General features: G+C 32.8%; 3 protein-coding genes across 8 annotated transcripts; all 3 read right to left on the bottom strand.

The window, feature by feature from the left end:
- Positions 1-546: 546 nt before the first annotated feature.
- Positions 547-2,156, bottom strand: LOC109808454 (Duplicated homeodomain-like superfamily protein). The gene is made up of 2 exons (XM_020371465.3): positions 1,546-2,156; positions 547-1,346 (listed from the first exon to the last, which is right to left on the bottom strand). Exons 1-2 carry the CDS (start codon positions 1,965-1,967, stop codon positions 860-862), a joined length of 909 nt encoding a protein of 302 aa, XP_020227054.2. The 5' UTR covers positions 1,968-2,156; the 3' UTR covers positions 547-859.
- Positions 2,157-5,179: 3,023 nt separating this feature from the next.
- On the bottom strand, positions 5,180-9,708 carry LOC109807981 (uncharacterized). 4 transcript variants are annotated; one of them, XM_029273297.2, is made up of 6 exons: positions 9,288-9,708; positions 7,165-8,955; positions 6,811-7,003; positions 5,712-5,856; positions 5,526-5,615; positions 5,180-5,424 (listed from the first exon to the last, which is right to left on the bottom strand). In XM_029273297.2, the coding sequence occupies exons 2-6, from the start codon at positions 8,781-8,783 to the stop codon at positions 5,414-5,416; spliced, it is 2,058 nt and encodes a 685-aa protein (XP_029129130.1). In that variant the 5' UTR covers positions 8,784-8,955; positions 9,288-9,708; the 3' UTR covers positions 5,180-5,413. The 4 variants fall into 4 exon arrangements, 3 of the variants coding, with proteins under 3 accessions (XP_029129130.1, XP_082931707.1, XP_020226342.1); XM_083075581.1 differs by having other exon boundaries at positions 5,712-5,853; positions 9,288-9,707; XR_003804936.2 differs by having other exon boundaries at positions 5,526-5,856; positions 9,288-9,703.
- Positions 9,709-11,594: 1,886 nt separating this feature from the next.
- On the bottom strand, positions 11,595-19,778 carry LOC109808176 (Transmembrane Fragile-X-F-associated protein). Of its 3 annotated transcripts, none has more exons than XM_020371057.3 (14): positions 19,394-19,778; positions 18,185-18,275; positions 17,871-17,955; positions 17,503-17,587; positions 17,136-17,205; positions 15,970-16,039; positions 15,100-15,145; positions 14,756-14,996; positions 14,473-14,678; positions 13,502-13,576; positions 12,916-12,985; positions 12,620-12,700; positions 12,088-12,167; positions 11,595-11,993 (listed from the first exon to the last, which is right to left on the bottom strand). In XM_020371057.3, the coding sequence occupies exons 1-14, from the start codon at positions 19,507-19,509 to the stop codon at positions 11,915-11,917; spliced, it is 1,395 nt and encodes a 464-aa protein (XP_020226646.1). In that variant the 5' UTR covers positions 19,510-19,778; the 3' UTR covers positions 11,595-11,914. The 3 variants fall into 3 exon arrangements, with proteins under 3 accessions (XP_020226646.1, XP_020226648.1, XP_020226649.1); XM_020371059.3 differs by lacking the exon at positions 19,394-19,778 and adding an exon at positions 19,109-19,128; XM_020371060.3 differs by lacking the exon at positions 19,394-19,778 and adding an exon at positions 18,601-19,043.
- Between the last annotated feature and the right edge of the window lie 769 nt (positions 19,779-20,547).

The following is a 20,547-nucleotide window of genomic DNA, read 5'->3' as shown; positions in this document are numbered from 1 at the left end:
GTACAAAAAAAAGAGAAAAGAATAATCATCGAAGCTCTTATAATTGTGGTAAAATAGAAAATAAAAAACAATAAAAATCAAAGAAATAGATAATTATTTTAACAATTAGGGTGAATTTAGTGTGAGAATTTGGATAATATACACAACTTTTTATTTTCTAACTTATTATTGTCATTATAAGCGGATTTCTTTTTATCGTGATTGGTAAATTAGTAGATTTTTATAATAATTATTTAAGAATTTTAATACCATAATTTTGAATTAGTTAATGTAATAATATACAAAAAATTAAACTCTTAAGACAATTTTCAGGGCCACCAAAAACAACACCTCCATGTATCTGCTCCATTCTCACTCGTTTTCCTGTGTCTCTACCAGTCCCATCTTTATCTTCTTCTCCCTTTTTTCATGTAGAAGTAACTCAAAAATTTGAATCATTAGGCAAGTGTCAAAAATATGTATTTCAAAGTTACAGAAATCTGTTCATTAGCATTTCTAGCACCCTGAACAAGGGTGAAAGCTCTTGAGGTAAGAGATACGACAAGCTTAATAACACAGAGAAGTTCATTCATTTGCTTCAAATCCTTGGTATTTAAATCCACATCTATCTCCATATACACCACAAGGCAATTCTTAGCATCACATCCACCACCTGAGATGGAAAGTGGCAAAATCAACTAACTCTATACTGACATTTAAATTTTAAACTAAGTACCATTGGATTCATTAAACAATTTCCTTGCTTAAGCTAGAGCAGAATTTAACACAACCAAATTTATGACTTTCCACATAAAGGACTTACTTTACATACTAAAAAGAAAACACTAACTACAAATAAGAAGAAAAAAAAAGGGGGTTGTTATTGGTGCATTGTTGGAGGTGCCATTGGATAAGCAAGAGGAAGAACATAAGGTGGATGAGGATGAGCATGGGGATGAGGGTGGGGTCCAGGAGGAAGCATGACAGGAGTGCCAACTGCAGATGCCATATGCCCTGGAGGAGCTGCCACAGGATGCCCTACTGGTGTTCCATACATGCCTAAACCAGCTGGTATGTGACCCTGAACTCTATGCTTCATCGATTGTCCTACACCCATTGTACTTGGAGAAATTGTGCTACTATGCTGCCCTGTAATTGGTGCTTGATTGTTTGCCACATCTCCATTGTTCACACTAGTGATATCATGGATACTAGACCTCCTCCTGTCTCTATTCATAGAATTCAACCTTATGAAGTACTTTTGTGCATGACTTGCAACTTGAGTGGGAGTCCTAGAAATCACAAAGTTCCTTGAAATGCTTCTCCAATCTCCTTTTCCAAACTTGTCTAGACCAAGTAAAAATAACCTGAACAAATTGAAAAGAAAAAAAAAACTTGTTAATTACCCTTTACATGGATTCTCATATAAGCAAATTTATTACACCTGACTTATTCAGATGTGTGTGTGCACGCACATGCATGTGTTGGTGTACATGGAGCATATAAAGTAAGAGGAGTTAGTTACTATGGGAGTTAAAAGTTATGGTAAATGTAATTGGAAAGTACCTGTGCTCCTCTTCAGTCCATGGAATTCCCTTTCTCCTTTCTTGTTCTGATGACCTTGACAAGCCTCCTTTACCACTATGTGTGGTGGAGTCGTGTCCTAAACCAGAAAAGCCACTTCCAAAACTACAATTTGATCTTTTATCTGAATTTGTGGCCTTGGAAGAGCCATGGAAGTCCTTATTTGAAGATGTGGTTTCCTCAGAAGCATAGTTAGGGAACGATATATGACCTGCCTCTATTGCACTTACATCCTCTACTAGAATCTGGTAATGTTGCTTGACTTCTTCCATGCTTTTGCTGGGAACTGCTGAAGCAATTTTCTCCCATTGCTCTTTTGAGGCCTCCTCAATCCAATGCATGGCGATGGCATTCTCAAAGGCTTTTTCTTCCTCATAGCTCCAAAGGGTTCCACTTGATGACATGGTGGCTCTTGGTTGGATTTGGAATTATGGTTCAACTTTGGAGGATGAGAATGGTGAAATTGGTAGATGGGTGTGTAAGTCATTTTTTGTTGTGTGGATTTTGTCTCTATTGAACAAAGTAGCAGAAGGGGTGCGCAGGATAAGTAGAAGAATCATAATGTGTGTAGGATAAGAAGTAAAGTGGTATCAAACAATCAATTTCAAGAGGACCACACTCTGTATTTGAAGGGATGTGTTATTTGTCATGTTCATTCATATAATTTTTTTTCCTGTTTGCATATTTCTATAGAAGAACTCTCTCTCACAGTTATACAATACTGACCAAAGGGTGTAAATGAGTATGAGCAATATGTTTACTCTTTAAAAATATTACCTTGTTTAGGGGAAAAGGGCAGAAAAAGCTTTACTAAAAAAAGTATGTTAGAATTTCTTTAATTATCTAAGAAGAAAATAGCATAAAAATGGTGTAAAAATTTCAATGTACCTACATCGTTTCTAAATGAGTATATAGTAGGCCCAATAGAATTTTTTTGCAATACAACCATAATTAAATGGAATCTCGACCATACCAATGAATAGACCACTGGGGATAAAGACAAGTTCATTAAGGTATGGGTTCTTTTTCCCTTCTCATTGAATTATTTAAGTATAACTTGTGAACTAAAATTTTCTTGTCACTTGTTCCTATATAAAATACCTCTTTGAATTAAATTAACTGTGACTGTATTTAGTTTATCTTACAGCTGAATAAAGTAAAACAATATGGGAGATAGGAATATTAATTTCAACCTATAATTTTCCATTAAAGGGGTGCTTGGAAGAACTTAGATGGCTTTTATTTTGTTATACTTTATCATATAAACTCTTAAATCTAAAATTAAAAGTGTTAATTAAATAGGATATAAACATTTATGACACAAATTCTCATGTAATAAACTTCTTAAATAAACAATGAATATAATAATTGTTACCTATATCTTATCAGGGGATGAAATTCAAATCTGATATCATGCTGCTCTAATCCAAACTTCACAAAATACATGACACATGCCGTACCTCCAATAGAATTATAGTATTTGTCTTATTGAAAAATGAAAAGCTAGAGACGTGGCGAATTCTCCACGTCTGCTCTGGGATAATATGAACCACAATTTGCAAATTTCCCTTTTAGCAAAGAGGAACCTATTCATTTACGCTATGAAAACTAGATGAATACTATCCACATCCACCCACTAATATTATAAAGTGAATAGTTTTCACATCAAAAAATATTATGTACAGTGTCAAGTTGCAACTAGGAATAGCACAATACAACGTCAAGTTGCACCATAACAACTGAAACTTCTATGTTACTATTCTCTCTCGGAGAAGGGGAATTGGTTCTCATGTAAAGTTTTCACATGATAACTTCATTTATTGGTGAATTTCTTTCTGAAATTAATTTTTGGATAATCATTTTATCAGTATGAAATATTTTTTGACTTTTTTGATGATTACTCTGTTAATTTACATGGTTGCCAACTTTTAATAGTCAACAACAATTTTTTTTATCCACAATACTAGAACTTAAATCTTTACTTTAAAAATTGACTGTGTTACTCGATTTGTTAATATTTGTGAAGCTGTCTTTTTGCATCCTATTAATAATTTTAGAAATTTATACATTAAAATAATGAATTTACACACATATAAAAAATCGGATATTTATGCTTCTAATTTCCCTTTAGCATATGTAAGTTAGAAGTGACATCCTTCAGATACGTCTAAAAGTAGTACAATTTAATCAACATACAACAACAAAGGCATTTCTTTATGATTAAGACCTGCTGATGTTACCATATAACTACTTTGCATTTACTGAAGATATAACTCAGGTCAGGGCACAGTAGAGCACAAACTTGAAGTATCTCTTTTCTCTGATAAAATAAAACGGATACCACACATTGTTTCAAGAGGGGAAGGACTCGGTTATCAATGATGATATACAAGATGTTAACAAAGTAGGTTCTACCCAGTCGAAGGGTTTTGAATTCAATTGCAGCTAACGACCCTAAAATGGTAAGCATAAGCTAAATGGAGTACAACCTACCTTGATTTTTTTTAACCATAAATTGATATGATATCTATAGACAGAAATAATGACTAATTTTCATCATAAATCATAATCATACATTCAGCGAGTATTTTTAATATAATTTGTTTTATATTTAAAATTAAGATTCAAATCTTAAATAACTAAATTAAAAATATAAGTCGTTACTGTTTATTTATATAGGAGAAATCCACCTTGATTGATGGACAGAGTGTCCACATCCTAAAATTTCCATGTACCACTGAGGTTCAGCTTTCTTTTCATGAACAAATAAATCTGGGTCCTAATCCTTAGTCACGCCATATAATTACAACAGGAAGTAGCAAATCGAGCATTGAAGTGACAAGTAGATACCATGGTTGACACATGTCATAATAATCATAATCATAATGATGATAATAATAATCATAATAAATCATTCTGATCATAATGACCGTATATGTTGAACGACAAAACCCTGCTTTGGCTGTTTACATTATTTTTTGGACAAATCTTTAAAAATAAAATAAAAACAAAGTGACATTTGTAATTATGAAAAACAGAAAATCGTTCTCAGACAACAGGCCATTATCTTCCAAGTCTACCCTCAATTTTCATTTCATTAAAGATACCTTCAACTTCAATTTTTTTTTTTGCTACAGAGTCCTTGTTTTATTTCATCTAATATTTGCTATTTAGTTTTCTATTCTTTGAGTACCTTTTACTGTTCCACACAAGCGTTGCAGTTACAACCTATGATATGAGGACCTACACAGGCACATTCTGAACCGTCGATATCTTGAGTGTATATCCAATGGATAAAATTTCAAAAAGGAGCAAGTAGACAGAGTCAACCTTAATAAGCTTTTTGCTAGTTTCATAAGTCATAACCTTTCTCAGAAGTGGTCTTGTCAATATTAATCACAAATCAATTCTGCACATTACACTCGTAAGTTGTCACTGTATTAATATCATTATATCAATACTTGTTAGTTACTAAAAATATGGATGATTCAAAGTGACTTACAAATAGCAATCTAAAACTGCCAGTGAGGGTTGCACACGAGACATACAAGATACAACCCATTTAATGAATCTTTCCTTGAGAAACAATCCATTGCATAGATTGAGAATTTTGGAATTGTAGAAAGCGTGGAATAGTGATCATTACCAAAGGCTAAAACAAAGTGAATAATTTACAACTTGGTCCTTCATAATAGAAACAATATGAAGCCACAATACAATTATCACCGACCGACAAAGGCAAACTTACAGCCTGGCAAGTTTCAAATAAATGAAATTCCCATGTATGTTTGTCAAGAGGCACGTTATCTCATGTCTGCTTCTTGGAGTGGATTGATCAATCAAAGTGCTGTTATTGCACAGCTATTTATTTGAAGAAAAATATGAAAATCAGCAAACAGGTTTTTCTATTGAAATGAATTGCATGACATACAAAGTGGGATGCCTGCAAAAATAAGTCTTACCCCATGACTTGTCCGAGGTCACAGAAATCCTCTCAATCAGAGGCAGTGACTTAAAAAGAAGGGTGCCTTTGAGGACCATAAGAAGACCACCTGTTTCATGTTTTTACCATTAAATGGCTGATGCAGAAGACACTTCCCCGGCTTGAACGAGTGCATGTGCCGAAAGTTTTGCCAATTCTGGGTTACCTTGCAGAAGGGATGCCCTTTGTGGATTTGAAAGCATGAGTTGTTGCATGTCTTTTGTAAGTGCATTGAAAACTGCCTGAAGATCTCCCACCAGTTTCTGACAAGTTGCTGTAGAATCAATACCTCCGTTTCCAGGTTGCTGCTGCTGATAATTGCATTTCACAGAGAAATAAAAGCAGTGTATGTTTGATTTACAGCTAAAACAATCCTATGTTTTATGGATATAATATCCTGCAGCACAGTTTGCAATGAATAATAATGTCTGGTCATGAGCATAGTATACTTCAAAAGGGCCAATTAAACTTTTGGACCTGTTTGAGCCTAAGTAATGGTATGCCTAACCTATGAAAATACAAACGATAGGTTTTCTTATACATAGCATGGGAAAACCTTTCATCCCGAAACACTTTATCACCCAAATGCTCATGCTATTTGACCCACAATCTCTTACTGGCGACTGGATGAATCATATAAGCAAGTATTCTACTGGATGACTGTTTCCCCACAATGTCCAGGATAAAATAAAATATATTTAGTTATCATATACTTTTGTGTTGAACAATCAGTCTTGGTATATTTTGATCATTAGTCTTGTTGGATCCAAAGCTACATATAAATTGCTAGTAAAAAAGGGTTCAAGTTCTCATAAAACATTTTAAAACTTGTGACATAATACATTAGATCAGAGACTTAGTCCTTAGCAAATGCAAATAATGAAAATAATTATTAATTAAAATAAGGGTTTGTTTTGATAAATTTTTTCAAAATTACTTATAGGAGAAAAAAATATGAAGGAAAAATTAAATAAGTCTCCATAACCTAAAACTAGTTTATGTATAAGTTAAAAATAAGTTTCTGGAGAAGTTAACATGAGGGAGCTCCTACAAATTAGTTTATACATAAGTTAATTTTATCTTATAAAGAAGCTAATTTAATTTTTCTTTCCTCTTTTCTTCTCCTAAAAGTGTTTTTGGAGAAATTTGTCCAAACAAATCCTAATTGTAGACACAACACAAAGCCTTATTCATGTGGGGACAATATTAAAAGAAAGGCACAATCAATTAAAACATAATTGGAGTACCCTATGAGGGTAGGTTACCTGTAATTCTCTAAGTAGGAGTCTCTCTATAACATTGAAGGAATCCACAATTTCCAACTCAGACATTTTAGATATAAGCTGTTTTATATCAGCTTTCATTCTTGCATGCCTCCACAATCTATCTTGCTCCTGTTCAGCTACAGCACGCCTCCTCTGAAACCAAGGCATGAAGTTGGGTCCATTCAGGAACCGCCTGATAAGTATATTCATGTGAATCATAAAGAATATAAATCTAATTAGTGAAGTCCGAGGAACTAAAATTTTAGTGAAAGATTACACTGTAAAAGACTATCATACTGAGAGCTAGGTAGCAAATGATAGTAAAAGACAAATCTTGCAAACAAAATTCATTACCTGTAGAAGTTGAGCCAGTTAGATTTCATTCTCTTTAAAATGAACTTCCCTGGACCTCTGGCTGATAAACTTGCAAGAAATTCATCAGCATTAAATGGAGGCAAAGAAGGAGGATCTGCATAAGGAGAAGATCCTTCCAATGGCACTGTAGTCCTAAAATATGGACCAAAAGGGGCTAAAAAATTAGTTGTAAGCTCCAAGAAATGTCTCCTCAGTATCTCATTGTTAACAACTGACATAGACTCCTCAACTCTTGGTGAGACTCCAGCATCTATAAGTCTATTCAAAATAGAGGTGTCCGGCTTAGTTGTGGCAGAATATGTAGTCCAAATGGCTTCCTTATGTTCTGTCATGAGACAAAGAGGACCCTCTCTCCGTAGCTTAATCGCATTCAACAAACTTGAAGGAGAAAACTTTTGTAGGGAAAGTTGTTGAAGCCCAAGACCTTCAGGTCTACCAGGAACCCTTCCAGTAGAAGACCTAGTCGAAAGGGCAACCCTATTTGAACTAGGAGGGAGACTTCCCACTGAGACAATGTGAGGGATATTACGGAGAGCCTTAAGGAAGAAAAGATTTGTCACCCCTAAAACCATTGGGGGGAAGGTTTCCCCTTCTCGGATCGAATTCAAGTGTGCAAACTCAGGGTTATGAATTGTAAAATAAGGCCGGAAGTCAACACTGCAAAGTAACGGTGCAAGCAAACTCACAAGACTTGCAACAGCCTCACAACACTGGGGAGGGGTGGGTGCAATGACAAGAATTGGTTCACCAATGAGTAACAACTCCCATAACAACCAAAGCTGCAATAAAAGGCCTCGGAAAGCACCAAAAAGATCCGAATCATGAAAAAGGCCCTGTGGGACAGACTGATTATTCGGAAGAAAAGGAGCTACAGGAGAAGCAGATTCATCAAAAGATACTCCATTTTCCATGTGCAAGCTGTGCGCAGGCGGCAAGTTCACTTTAAGCGTCGCATTCCCAATAGGAAGATCCATTTGCTTACCGGGAATAGGATCAGGCCATGTTGAAACATATGCAGCAATATGCTCTAGTGCTATCTTACCAATGTCAAAATATAAGGGGCCTACAATTTGTAACAAAGGTCTAAACACACTAGAATAAGGACTGTGGGACAAGATGACCACAGACTTCTGCTCCCCTCCTCGCTTTAGCCTCTCATCATGTCTCTGTCTGTTAAAGACAAAGCCATACAGGTATTTAGAAACATTAACACTACTCTTACTGGATAATCTTTTACTAACACTGTTTTCTTCTATGGGCTTTGGAGAAAACTCCTTGTCAACCTCAGTTATCTCGGAAGAACGAGTGGCATTGCTGGATGGAGACTTGAGGTGCCTACGAAACCGGAAAAAGAAAATACAATCATGAATGCTGGAGCGGTTTTGTTGCTGGGAAACCGAATCCGGAAACGAACTATAAGCAACCTCCAGCTCTTCATCATGAGTAAGACAGCCAGGTGGATAACATACTTCTACAAGCTGGCCTTGTTCAAGATCAAATCTTATAGCACATAAGGAAACAATCCATCTCTGTAAAGAATCTGGATCAAGACTGGGATTCAATTCTGTTTTAACTTTAAAGGAAGGAGACCGACTCATATCCAATAAAAACACTAATAATACAGACTTTCATTGATCAAAATGACACCAACAACACCTTTGGCAACCGTTTCCTGCTAGAAAACCAGCAGCATCTTCATTGGTCAAAGAAGTTCAATTCAACTTTCACACATGAAATATCTCTCTCCCACTTTACAAAGAACTCAGAAGCCTAACAAAGGAACAAAAAAAAAGAGCATTAACAATAAACAAGTATGAAGTGTACTACAACACTTCATTGCATGGCAGAAAATCAGCAACTATAACACTTGAAATCTCTTCTATGGAACACTGCAAAAGCAGAAAGTCCAGTTCAAACAACCATGCTCAACTACTTGTGTTATTTTGGCTAAGAACCAAACAAATTTTCAGAACAATTGAACAAAAGCATAAGCCACCAAAAACAATCCCCTTCATGCATTTTCTCAGCAACCAAAACTAGTAATCAAAATCATGGTATGAGAGTCACAACTTCAATTTCAACAAGATCCATCAAATGGGTACCTGAATACAGGAGTTAGGAACCAAAACACAGTTCCAAGCGCGAACCCATCTGGATCGGCAACAAAAGAGAACCAAATTGGTCTAAAACAGTGTAATATGTCAGAAAAACAAAGAAAGTTGGGAGCTTTAGGCCTTGAACCCAGTAACTATGGCTCCAAATTCAACAACTTTCTGTTCACACGGCAATGGGTATCTAAATCTATGAACTACCGTAGAGAAAAATGAGTTATTGAAGAGAAAGGTTATGTCTGCAACAAATTTTCATTTCATATTAAATATTTGCAAATAGTGCAAGTTGTGACTGTATTTGAAAACATTGCCTCTTCATCTAAATATCTTATTTAACATTAAATTATGTCATAGTGTGAGTGCACAGTGAGAGGTTTCGTTTTCTGCTGAAGCACAAATTTGGAGCTGCAAGTTCGAAGGCCAAATATTTTTTTTAAAAACTATAGATTGAAAGAAGTCTAGTGACCATTCCTCTCAATGCAGTATTTTTAGTTGTTTCTTTTAGGTTTTATTTTTACTTTTAATTTTAAATTAAATTTCAATGTATTTTAAATAAATTATTAATAGTCAAAATAATTTTATTATAATATAAATTAGATTTAAATATGTTTTTAATCCCTCAAAATTTAAGACAAATTTATTTTTGATCTCTCAAATTTAAAACTGTTGTTGTTAGTCCCTGTAATTTTTACAAATTTTATTTTAGTCCCTTAAGTCACCAATAACATATTTAAAAGTGACTAATTAAGACATTTATACAATATCAACCAGATTTAATGTGATATTTTCACTACTAGGAACACCAATAAATAGATTTTATGCAATAATGTTTGATAAATTTCTTAACAAAATTTGAATATAAGGACTAAAATAAGATTTTTTGAAATTATAGGGACTAAAAATAACAATTTTAAATTTGAGGGATCAAAAACATATTTACCTTAAATTTGAAGGATTAAAAACATATTTAAGCCTATAAATTATTTATCATAAATCTAAAATATAATTTATATAATAAAAAATATTTATTTATTACAAAATTCAATTATCATATAATTTATATAGTTAAAAAATATTTATTATATAATTTATTAATTGATGTTACATTCCTTGAATTATTTGAAACTTTTTTTAGTAATTTTTATATTTAAAAATAAATAAATCTTGGAACTAATAAATTATATTCATTGAATTCTTGGATCAAATTTTGTTATGTATATCAACTTAATTAAAAATAGTTTAAAGACTTAAAATAATTAAACTAATAACTTATTTGATAGATTATTTGAGAATTTTTAATTATTTCTCGATGCACAGTGGACTCTTATTAGATTTCTAGTCAAGGACTCATTTAAAAACATTCATAAACTTAAAATATAATCACATATAATAACTTATTGAAAAATATTAAATAATTAAAGGATTTATAAATTAATGAGGAAGGATTAACTTGCTCTACTCAATAATTTATATTTTACATTAAATTTTAACGATCCAATACTTAAATTAATAATTTTTAATACATAAATCAAATTTATAAATTTTAAAAATTTAAAAATTATTTGATATTTTATTTTACTAATTTAAATTGATAAATAATCATAAAAAAAACTTTATAAATTGATTTGAATTTATATAAAGAAATATATGATTTTCAAACGTTTTAAAAATTTAAAATTTTGATTTATATATTAATGATAGTTGAATAATTAAAATTTAATATAAAACATGAATTATTGAGCAAAACAAGTCTAATAAGAATTACTCTTAAAATAAATATATATATATATATATATGCATTATTTCTGTATTTATATTTTCTAAGAGTCTTCTTAACCCATCTTGTCTTATTAACCAGGAGTGAATAGATTTTTTAAGGAAATTGAGTTTAAAAAAAGTAGACATGGTGTACGTTGAAAGATTCCCAATCCAGTTTAATGTTACATACTTTTTTAATAGTGTAATTTTTCTTTATTTTATAAATATTATTTTATCTAACATAATATAATATTAACATTAATATTTTTACCTTTTAATATGTATTATAAAATATATCTTAATTGTAATATACATATTTATTTAATTCTTCGATTTAACTAAATATAATGTTAAAGATTAATATACCGTGACCCAATTTCATCCTAATATTATCGGAACAGAATTGAGTTCACAACATTTATGTTGTCGAAATTTCAAACTCAATCAAGTAAACATACTCAGACATGCATTCAACCTCAGATACTTAATTAAGGGGGGAAAAAAAGAAAGAAAGAAAAAGATGCCCAGCGCACGCTGATATACCAAAGAACTGAAGAGAGACTATAATTCAACACTCATCACACTCACTTTTAGAGCCTGTAAAAAGCCAGTATATATATACAAATTACATAAGAGAGTGAATGCAAACAAATCAAATTAAAAATCCAAAGTATGTTTAGTGGATGCACTATTCTTCTTCCTATCCTTTGATGTTTGTATTAGACAGTCAACAAGTTGGCGTCGAATTAATGTCACCGCGAAAACTGTACCAAGTATTCACCCTGTTAAACCCATGTTCTCTAGTCCCTTTCTTCTATTCTGGTGGTCTTTTAACACAAAAAACTTGACCAAGTTAACATCTAAACATCGTATACTGGCAGACGCTCAGCAATAGAGTCGCGGCAAATTGGGCACTTCTTACACTTCTCAGAGCAAGTGCTGTGCATGGAAATCAAGCATAAGGCAAAACCATTATGTAATGCTAATGCATGAAGTTGTATCATTGACCATCACATCACACATTTGATCTTACCTGCAAAGGACACGATGCCTACATGGGAGCAATACAACGTTAATCTCTCCCTCAAAACAGATTCTGCATAGCACTTTCTCCTGATACACACAAGATATGAAATAAAATTAGTCAAATGAAATTTAATAATCAATCTAAACACCGCATTGATCACAACAATCAGAAACTTGAACTTTAACCGGATGTATGGGTCACAACCATATTACTATTAGTATACCACTCAAAATTGTTGTCACAATATCTAAATAACGAGTTAACTCAACCAACCATATTAATGTGACCAACATTACCACATAATAACTGCTCCACCTTTTATGATTCAGCAATGACAGTATATTGCATTATGATGATCGCAACCTATTCATATTTCCACTAACAGACTTTAATTTACAACATTAGAAGTCAGAACAGCGTCCAGACAGAAGAATATTCAAATCGAATGATACCCCATTTATCCTCTATTGTAGAAGGTTTCTTCACACAGCATAAGCACATGACAAACAAAATTACTCATGAAGGTTAGATGTTTTACATTTTGAAGTCTTTCATACTCCTGTTGGCTGTACTTTGTAATTTCAGTCTGTTCACCAAGAGCTGCCTGGAGTCTCCAAACCTGACATTTGAAAATTTTATGAATGCTAATGAAGGAAATCAGAGTTTTTGACTTACTGATAAATTCTGTGCCTAATATTGAACAGATGAACACAAGGAAATAAAATCTATGCAGATTATTTCAACCATACTACACAAGGTCATATCCATTCATACGCATAGACATGAATGTCCTCCACCATAAATTAATATCTACAGTATAAGAACTGTTATTACCTCCTCAGCAAGTTCCTTTTTTGGCATTTTCTTAACAATCTCTGGAGGATAACCACAGAACGTATTATACCTGTGCAGTGGGAAACCAAATGTACAAAGATCATTAGAAACTACAAGGTAAACATACAGCAACAAAATCAAAAATAGCTTAATGAATCTGGTATCATAGGAGGCAAAAAGGGTGTATTTGTATAGTACTTGCATATATCATAGTCAAACAAGCTCTAGTGTCAAACAGAAAAATAAACAGAAACCAACTATTTTTGTTCTTAAAGATAAAACATCTGCTGCTTAATTTGCTTCCCCAATGTTAATTGTATCAGTTGGAGTACATGATTCAATTCATTTCAATTTTCTACTTCCATAAGAATTCCATAAACCCTAAATATGAATGGCAGGACTTAAAAAAAAGATGAAATAAAACAAGAGCGAACTCAGACTGATAAAAATAATACTTCAATATAAATTCAAAAAATGGGTATGGGTATCTTTTAAAGACATTGCAGGGGATATGTAGGAGACAAAATGTAAGTTACATTCTTAGATGGTATACACCAAGGTAGTAATAAAATGAAATGATGCTTACCCAGATGCTCCCTCATGGTATAGTCGTGCTTGTTCTTCCCGACTCCCTTCATCAATTGACCACCAACCTAATAATCTGATTGCATGAATTGTCAGAGTTTAGATGTAGTTGCAGCACAGTACATGCATGATGCATATGGCAATTCAACAAGATCACAGCCTCCCTTTTTGAAAATATTAATCTCAATAGACATTAGATTTGTCACTGCCAATCATAATAGTGGTAATACAATGAGGAGAAATATTCAGATTACTCCCTTGCGGTTTGGAGATATTATGGTCAGTTTGTGCACTGAATTAGTCAGAGCATCTTTCTGAAAATTTGACCCCAATATACATGATTTGCATCTACAATCATAGTAGACATAGTGGCAAAAATAACATGTAAAAATCTAATTACTCCCTGCTCAACGGGGTTTGGAGACAACTCTGGGAAGAAAACAAAGACATTCCTTCAATATGTGAACCAAACCAATAAGAACTTCCAGTTGGTTTGCATATTCTACATGAAAGGTCCCAAATTAAAAAATATAGAACAAATTGTCTTATCTATTGGTTCAGTGCATGCAATACATTGAATCTTTCCAAGAATTCTCCGAGGGTTAGACATGATATTACTTTGCAATTTCATTTAGCCATGGTGCTTAAAGAATTGCTCTATCTTTGAGCTTCATATTTTTATCATATAACTGAGCTGCTTTGATCCAAATTTAACAGAAAATAGTTTATGAATAGAATGTGGTAAACAAGAATTTATTTGATTTAAGAAAAACAGGGGGAAAGGAAATTTATATCACATGTGGTACTCATACATTGATTTAATTTAGTTATAAATTGGAAAAGGGCACAATATTAAGTGATAACAAAATAAAGCTTAGGGGAACAGAATGATAAACTGAAATCAGACCATACAACAGAGTTCTGATCTAAAGTATTCCCTAATAATAATAGCAATAAAAGAAAAATCATTACCTAGAACCATGATGCAAGAACCCCAAGCAATCATGAAATCTTGAAGAAAATCTAAAATATATTCCTCCACCAGCTCCACTTCGTAGAAGAAGCACAAGTTTCTCCCCTAATTTAGATGCAGATAACAGTACACCAGCTCCTTGCAGTAGGAAAAGGGGGGAAAAAAGAACTGGAAGAGGTATATATATAGCACAAGCAGGTGTTCCCTGAAATACAAAGCAGCTCAGATCTCCAAAAACGATATTCCAAAGGCTGGCCAAGCACACAATTCAGTACCACATACCTCTAGATGCATACAAAGAAGAACCTGGAATGCAATAATTGGCACTTTCATGAAATGACCTCCTATGTCTTGCAGGCTACACATCCTCCCTTGATTTTCCTCTGTAGAAACCACTAAACCACTGTTCCAGTCAAGATATCTAATCGTAGTAGAAGATGAACTACTGGCTTCTCTTGAATTTCTATGAATGACTGGATTGGACCACTTTGTACATACAAGGAAAGCAAAGCACTCAGCAATACTGCAAAATAAAACCTTATATAAAACTTTTATGTCAACTTCAAATGAACACAGCTAATTATCAAAATTCATTTTTTTTTATCATTTAAGACAAAGAAACCTACGCAAAGTTAATAAACAAGTCCCACCAGCCCAGAGCACCTACATCACCTGTATTAGACAAGAAAAATGAAGCCATAGTTATAGAAAGATCTACTCATGAGAAAATATCTTAGACATATAAAACCAAGAGTAACCTAACCAAATGTATTAGTCATCACCTTGATGTTACCACAAAATTCAAAAGAGTCAAATTTCATGCATGATATGGACTCCATGTTTCCATTCTTTAAAATTTATTTAAAAAAAAAAAAAAGTCATCCTGACACTGTAGAACCATCCATTGCTTGTCTTTATATCAAATATGTACAACATCCAGTCCAATCTAGCAGGTACATATAAACGTATGTTTCAATAAATTAAAATTGAAAACAAAATGCATTTATGATGAATAATAACTTTTATGTCATATTTCAAGTTGTGTGAAATATGCATAAAGCATGAGAAATTGACCATTTCATAACACATAGTATGAGCCACTCAATATATGACGAAATGGGGAAATATTAAACTAAATTATGCTTCATTGTTAGAGCAATCAAGCCTACTTAACTCCAGCACACTAAATGGGCACTTATTTTAAAGAAAACCATATTTTCATGAACCGTAGTCAATGAAACTGAAATTTGGTATCTATTTATTTATTTGCATAACTAAAGTCTTATCTCACCATGGAAAATGTTTTAGAATAATATAACAAAATATACTGTCACCTTTTCAACAGCAGTACAAGACAAATTCCAAAAGGAATCACAAGATCACAACATCATTATCATGAGATGAAAATTAATAATGACAGAACTTATAAAGGTTGGAGAAAAAAGAGAGGGGGGGGGGTGTGAACATATATCAACATTTAGAAGAAAAAGTGTTACCACTCAGTTTCAGGAGTGTGAAGACAGTAGCAGCAATGAAGAACACCATAGAGATTGCAACCCAAAAGTGCTATAAACAACAAAAAACAAGTGTAATGAGGCTTTAGCAATTTCAAGTTTTAAAATATTTCAATTATAGAAAGTGGCAAGTCAAGATCATACTTTAAAAAAACAAACATTACAAAACTTTGACTTGACTCTAGCAGAAATTGCAATCAAAATATTTCCTAATATAGGTATTCCACTATTCCTTAACTATTTGATCCACATCACAGTCAGAGAGTACTGCACTGAATTTGTGTGGCATGACAAATATATCCTCAAATGTATATTAAAGCATAACAATCCCTTTCTGTTAAACAACTTTACAGTGCCAAAAGTAGGATACCTGCAACAATTTACAACACTCAATTTCAAATAAAAAGTTTTTTTCGAAAAGGCAATAGCAGTTTCTCCACAGCACAAAAAAATATCAAGTACTAAATTAGAAGAGCACTAATATGGGGTTAATTGAAGATGGATTTGATGCTTAATTAACCTCAATTTCACACTGAGTTTTGACAATAATTTTAAAACCGACGGCCATACAACTTTCACACATTGTTTCCTGAATCCTGATGCAATTTTACTGTGGCATGTATACTTAAGATAAAATATAAATACTTTGGTGTCAAGCCACTTTTTCCCATATAAAAGTAAAACATCACATTGTCAATGGCAGAAATGTAGGCTTGAGCACCATAAAATGAGGTCCTGTTTGTTTCCTATTTTTGAAAACTATTTTCTGTTTTTTTAAAGATTGTTTAATAAGAGTAGTTTCTGAAAAAATAATCTCTTTTTCAGTTTCTAAAATCAAAAAACAAATACATTTCTAAGTTGTTTTGATTTCCTACTTTCAGTTTTCTATTTCTCATGTTCTTCCTTGCATTGTCCCCTATTCTTTCCCTGTTTCGACTCTCGTAAAATTAGTTTTTGAAAAATCTTTTATAAGATAGCTTCTTTAAAAACTAAAGAACAAAAACACAAACCAAAGCCAAGATTCATTTGATTTCTCTATTTTTTTATATTAGAGAACCCAACAAAGAACATGAAAAATAAACTATATTTAGGTCATTCATAAAAAGAAAACACTGCAGCCTATGCCTATTTTTTCTACAAATCCTTACAGGAAGAGTTTCCCATATTGCCTCATCACTCATGTTTTCTTCATCCCCTGGCATTAGAGCCTTACACATCCTGCACATTAAATAACATAGTTGGTTACAAATGACAGATAGGTAATTGATGAATACGGTCCCCAAGACCAATGAATTATGGTGAACTGAAGGGGTTCACATTCATCGCTCTAAAACAAAACATATCATAACAAACCCAATAGTGCACATCAATAATTGAGATTTAAAAAATTTCAAAGAAAAACTTCACTTAAGTATCTAGTCTAGTAGGTGGAAAGAATTCAGAAAATTACATTGTCCAACACAAGAGAACAACCAAAAGAAACTAAGGTCTATGGGAACTATCCTAAAAATTTACCTGAAATTGTCAATGAGAATAATGATTTCAAATGTTAGTAAGGGAAGAAACACTATCTTTAGATCAACTGCTGCAAATCCACGAACTGTGCAAGAACAAATGCATCAGTATAATTAGAGATTTTGCATAAATGCCATTACAGAAATTTAAGTCTTCTTTTGTGACAAAAGTCTTTCATTTACAAATGGCAAAATGCTCACAATTCTATAATAGGAACTTATGAGCATCAAGCTAACTGGATGAACAAATCATATTATCATACTAACTTCATTTTTCTTTAGATATACTCCATGCACAAATAACTGCAATACATGTTAAATACACGAAAACAATTGGAAATTTCTAGTTATGCAGAGATGAAATCATACCATCTAAGCTCTCAAGATATATACAAAGGAGCAATTCAAATGCAATAAGCAATGGCGTTGCAACAACGGCATGGCATGGTGCCCACTGTCACAATACAGAAAAACACTGTCAGAAAAAGACACACTTAATAATAGTAATTTATAAAAGAAAGAGAAAACAAGTAGCACCTTATTTAGAGTTTTATCCGTGATAGTGAAAGAACAATACACAAAGTCATGGTTTGGAAGTCAAATGGCCCAATACCCATATTACAGCTAAACTAAAACTCAAAATAGAAACTCTCAAATTTCAGTTAAGAATGATGATGGCATACATTTCGATTACGTGGAGCAGATGGCGCAGGTAATGAAAACCTTCCTCGAGCCACAACACCATGGAACATCCATAGAGGTGAAAATATTATCCTGTATATTAAAGTTGAAGTCAGTCATCAACAGACACCATCTTCTCAGAACCTAATATATACCACAACTTTTCATACATCATTACAATCATCAAATTTCCATATTAAAGAACTTGCACCAAACCAATATCATAATGGACTTGCACCAAACCAACACCATGGAATACATTTCAGGACGCCATATACATTTTATTCATTTGTTTATATTTTTACTAAAAGATTGTGTTTAAATGGATTTCCACCAAACCAAACAGCATAATGTGTCCTTGCACTGCATTTAATAATTTAGGTATCACAAGCATTATTTTAATTGAATCCCATAATACCTTCACATACTATTGACTTTTTGAGGCTCAACATCACACGATGATATGAAGCCTCACTTTTACATTTCACTACCAATGGAGTATCTTTCTAACCACTCACGTCTTAACCTAACCACGGCCCCACTCTGTATTGTCAGGTAATCATTTAGTTAGCTTATTAACTCGCAGACATCACTCCAATTGAAGCAGAAGCTTGCACACTCTTGGTCTACCAAGTGTTATTACACAACAGTGAAGTGTACTTATTTTCAGCGTAGGCCATAACTTCAGTTCACGAGCATCTTCACTTCACTCCACTCTCCCAGCTCAACCACCGAATCAAAATTCCTCCAGCCACACCAAAATAGAGATGGAGAAAGGAGGCAAACTAACACAGCTAACAACCCCCCAAATTAAGGCCTTAAAGATGGGAATCTACCATTACCAAAACGGGTTCCACAACCTGTGAACATTTTTAATAGTAAAAATTAAAAAAAAAAACCAAAACCCCTTCCATTACAGAACTCACCCCATGTGAAACACCCACCAACGTTGTCGGTTTGCCCTCTGCACATGTTTCCAGAAACAGAAACACGTTATTTTTAAAATCAATTTACACTACCACCCATATATTCTCACCAGAAAATTCAACCATGCCAGATTCTGGGTCAATTAAGAGACATCATCAAAAGGAATAACCTCATCCAGTAATGATTAACACAAGATAGGCATTATGTGGGGCCAAACAATAATAATAAAGAAAAAAAATCGAAAATTTGAAGTGAAATTGATGAGTGAGGGAAGAAAAACTAACCACCAAGAAAAAGGGATACTGTGATCTAGTTTGAGAACGAGGAAGAGAGTGAAGCACAAGAGAAAAGTGTGCGCAGAGAGGGCTTGTGCAGACTTCAATACCCTGCGCCAGCTCATCTTCCCTTCTGTTGTGATTGATATTTATGGAAAGCACACAGAAAAAGGAAGAAAAAACGAACGCAGAGAGAGAGAAGAGAAGTGCACTTGCTAATGCTGACAAAACAAAAAACACTACTATGAGATAGGAATTTGTTGAGTCAGAGCGATAGGTTTCTACTTTCTACTTTCTACGTGGAGGAGAGATGAAAAAGCAAGCCCTGCGTTCTGCTACAAGGGGCGCCATCGGAAAGACGAAACCAAACATTCATCTTTCCTTCCATCAATGCCATATAATTATAATAATCTCTTTTTCTTTTTCTTTTTCACTTCAATTAATCTTTTTTGTCTTGAGATGGAGTCAACTAGGTTCGTTAATTACTTTTTAATTATAATTCTTTTCTTAATATTAATCATATTCTATTTCGTTTTTTTTATTCATCTTATTTCGCCTACAAATGTTTAAATATTTCCAGATATCATTTTTCAAAGAGCCATTAAATGTCATTATTAATGTGATGACTTTGAGGACTGAATGAATATAATAATAAAAAATAAATTGTATATTTAAGTCTTTTATTCTTTTATATGTAATTTTGATTTTTTATTTTAAAATTGAGTTATTTAATTTCTTATTTATAAAAATATATCATTTTTATTTTATCACTAATTTGATGTTTATTAATTATTATATTATAATATTATTTGATTACATATTATTTAAATGATGTGATAAATAACTATTATCGATTTAATATTTAGGGTTTTAAGTTTAATGTTAATTGATGATTAAATTTTACTATTATTTGATTAAATATAAATAATGTTATATTATAACGTATTGCTAAAAAATTTATTTTTATTTATTTTAACAAGCGATTCATATAAATATTATTTCGTTACATTGAGTCTCTCTCACTGTTTCGTTCCAGTCCAGACTTTGGCTTAGCGTTTACGTGCATAGGTCCCAGACTTCCTAGTTTTCATTTGGGGGTTTGTGGGTTAGTATCGATAATTCATTAATTCCTATTTTCTAATACTTTTTTAGAGGATTAGTAA

This window comes from Cajanus cajan, chromosome 5 (assembly GCF_000230855.2).
Source record: "Cajanus cajan strain Asha chromosome 5, NIPB_CcT2T_4, whole genome shotgun sequence".
Taxonomy (NCBI): domain Eukaryota; kingdom Viridiplantae; phylum Streptophyta; class Magnoliopsida; order Fabales; family Fabaceae; genus Cajanus; species Cajanus cajan.
Note: the sequence above shows the minus strand (reverse complement) of the source record. Positions and strands in the feature narration are given on the sequence as shown.

Excerpts from the sequence above, each read along its gene's own strand:
- LOC109807981 (XM_029273297.2), bottom strand. The coding sequence starts at position 8,783 with ATGAGTCGGTCTCCTTCCTTTAAAGTTAAAACAGAATTGAATCCCAGT. Across the intron at positions 7,004-7,164 it reads AACTGGCTCAACTTCTACAG|GCGGTTCCTGAATGGACCCA; the intron begins GTAATGAATTTT and ends TATACTTATCAG. Across the intron at positions 5,857-6,810 it reads TCCTACTTAGAGAATTACAG|CAGCAGCAACCTGGAAACGG; the intron begins GTAACCTACCCT and ends TGCAATTATCAG.
- LOC109808454 (XM_020371465.3), bottom strand. The coding sequence starts at position 1,967 with ATGTCATCAAGTGGAACCCTTTGGAGCTATGAGGAAGAAAAAGCCTTT. Across the intron at positions 1,347-1,545 it reads TGGACTGAAGAGGAGCACAG|GTTATTTTTACTTGGTCTAG; the intron begins GTACTTTCCAAT and ends CAATTTGTTCAG.
- LOC109808176 (XM_020371057.3), bottom strand. The coding sequence starts at position 19,509 with ATGAGCTGGCGCAGGGTATTGAAGTCTGCACAAGCCCTCTCTGCGCAC. Across the intron at positions 15,146-15,969 it reads CACACTCCTGAAACTGAGTG|GTGATGTAGGTGCTCTGGGC; the intron begins GTAACACTTTTT and ends TGTCTAATACAG. Across the intron at positions 13,577-14,472 it reads TTCTTGCATCATGGTTCTAG|ATTATTAGGTTGGTGGTCAA; the intron begins GTAATGATTTTT and ends TCATGCAATCAG.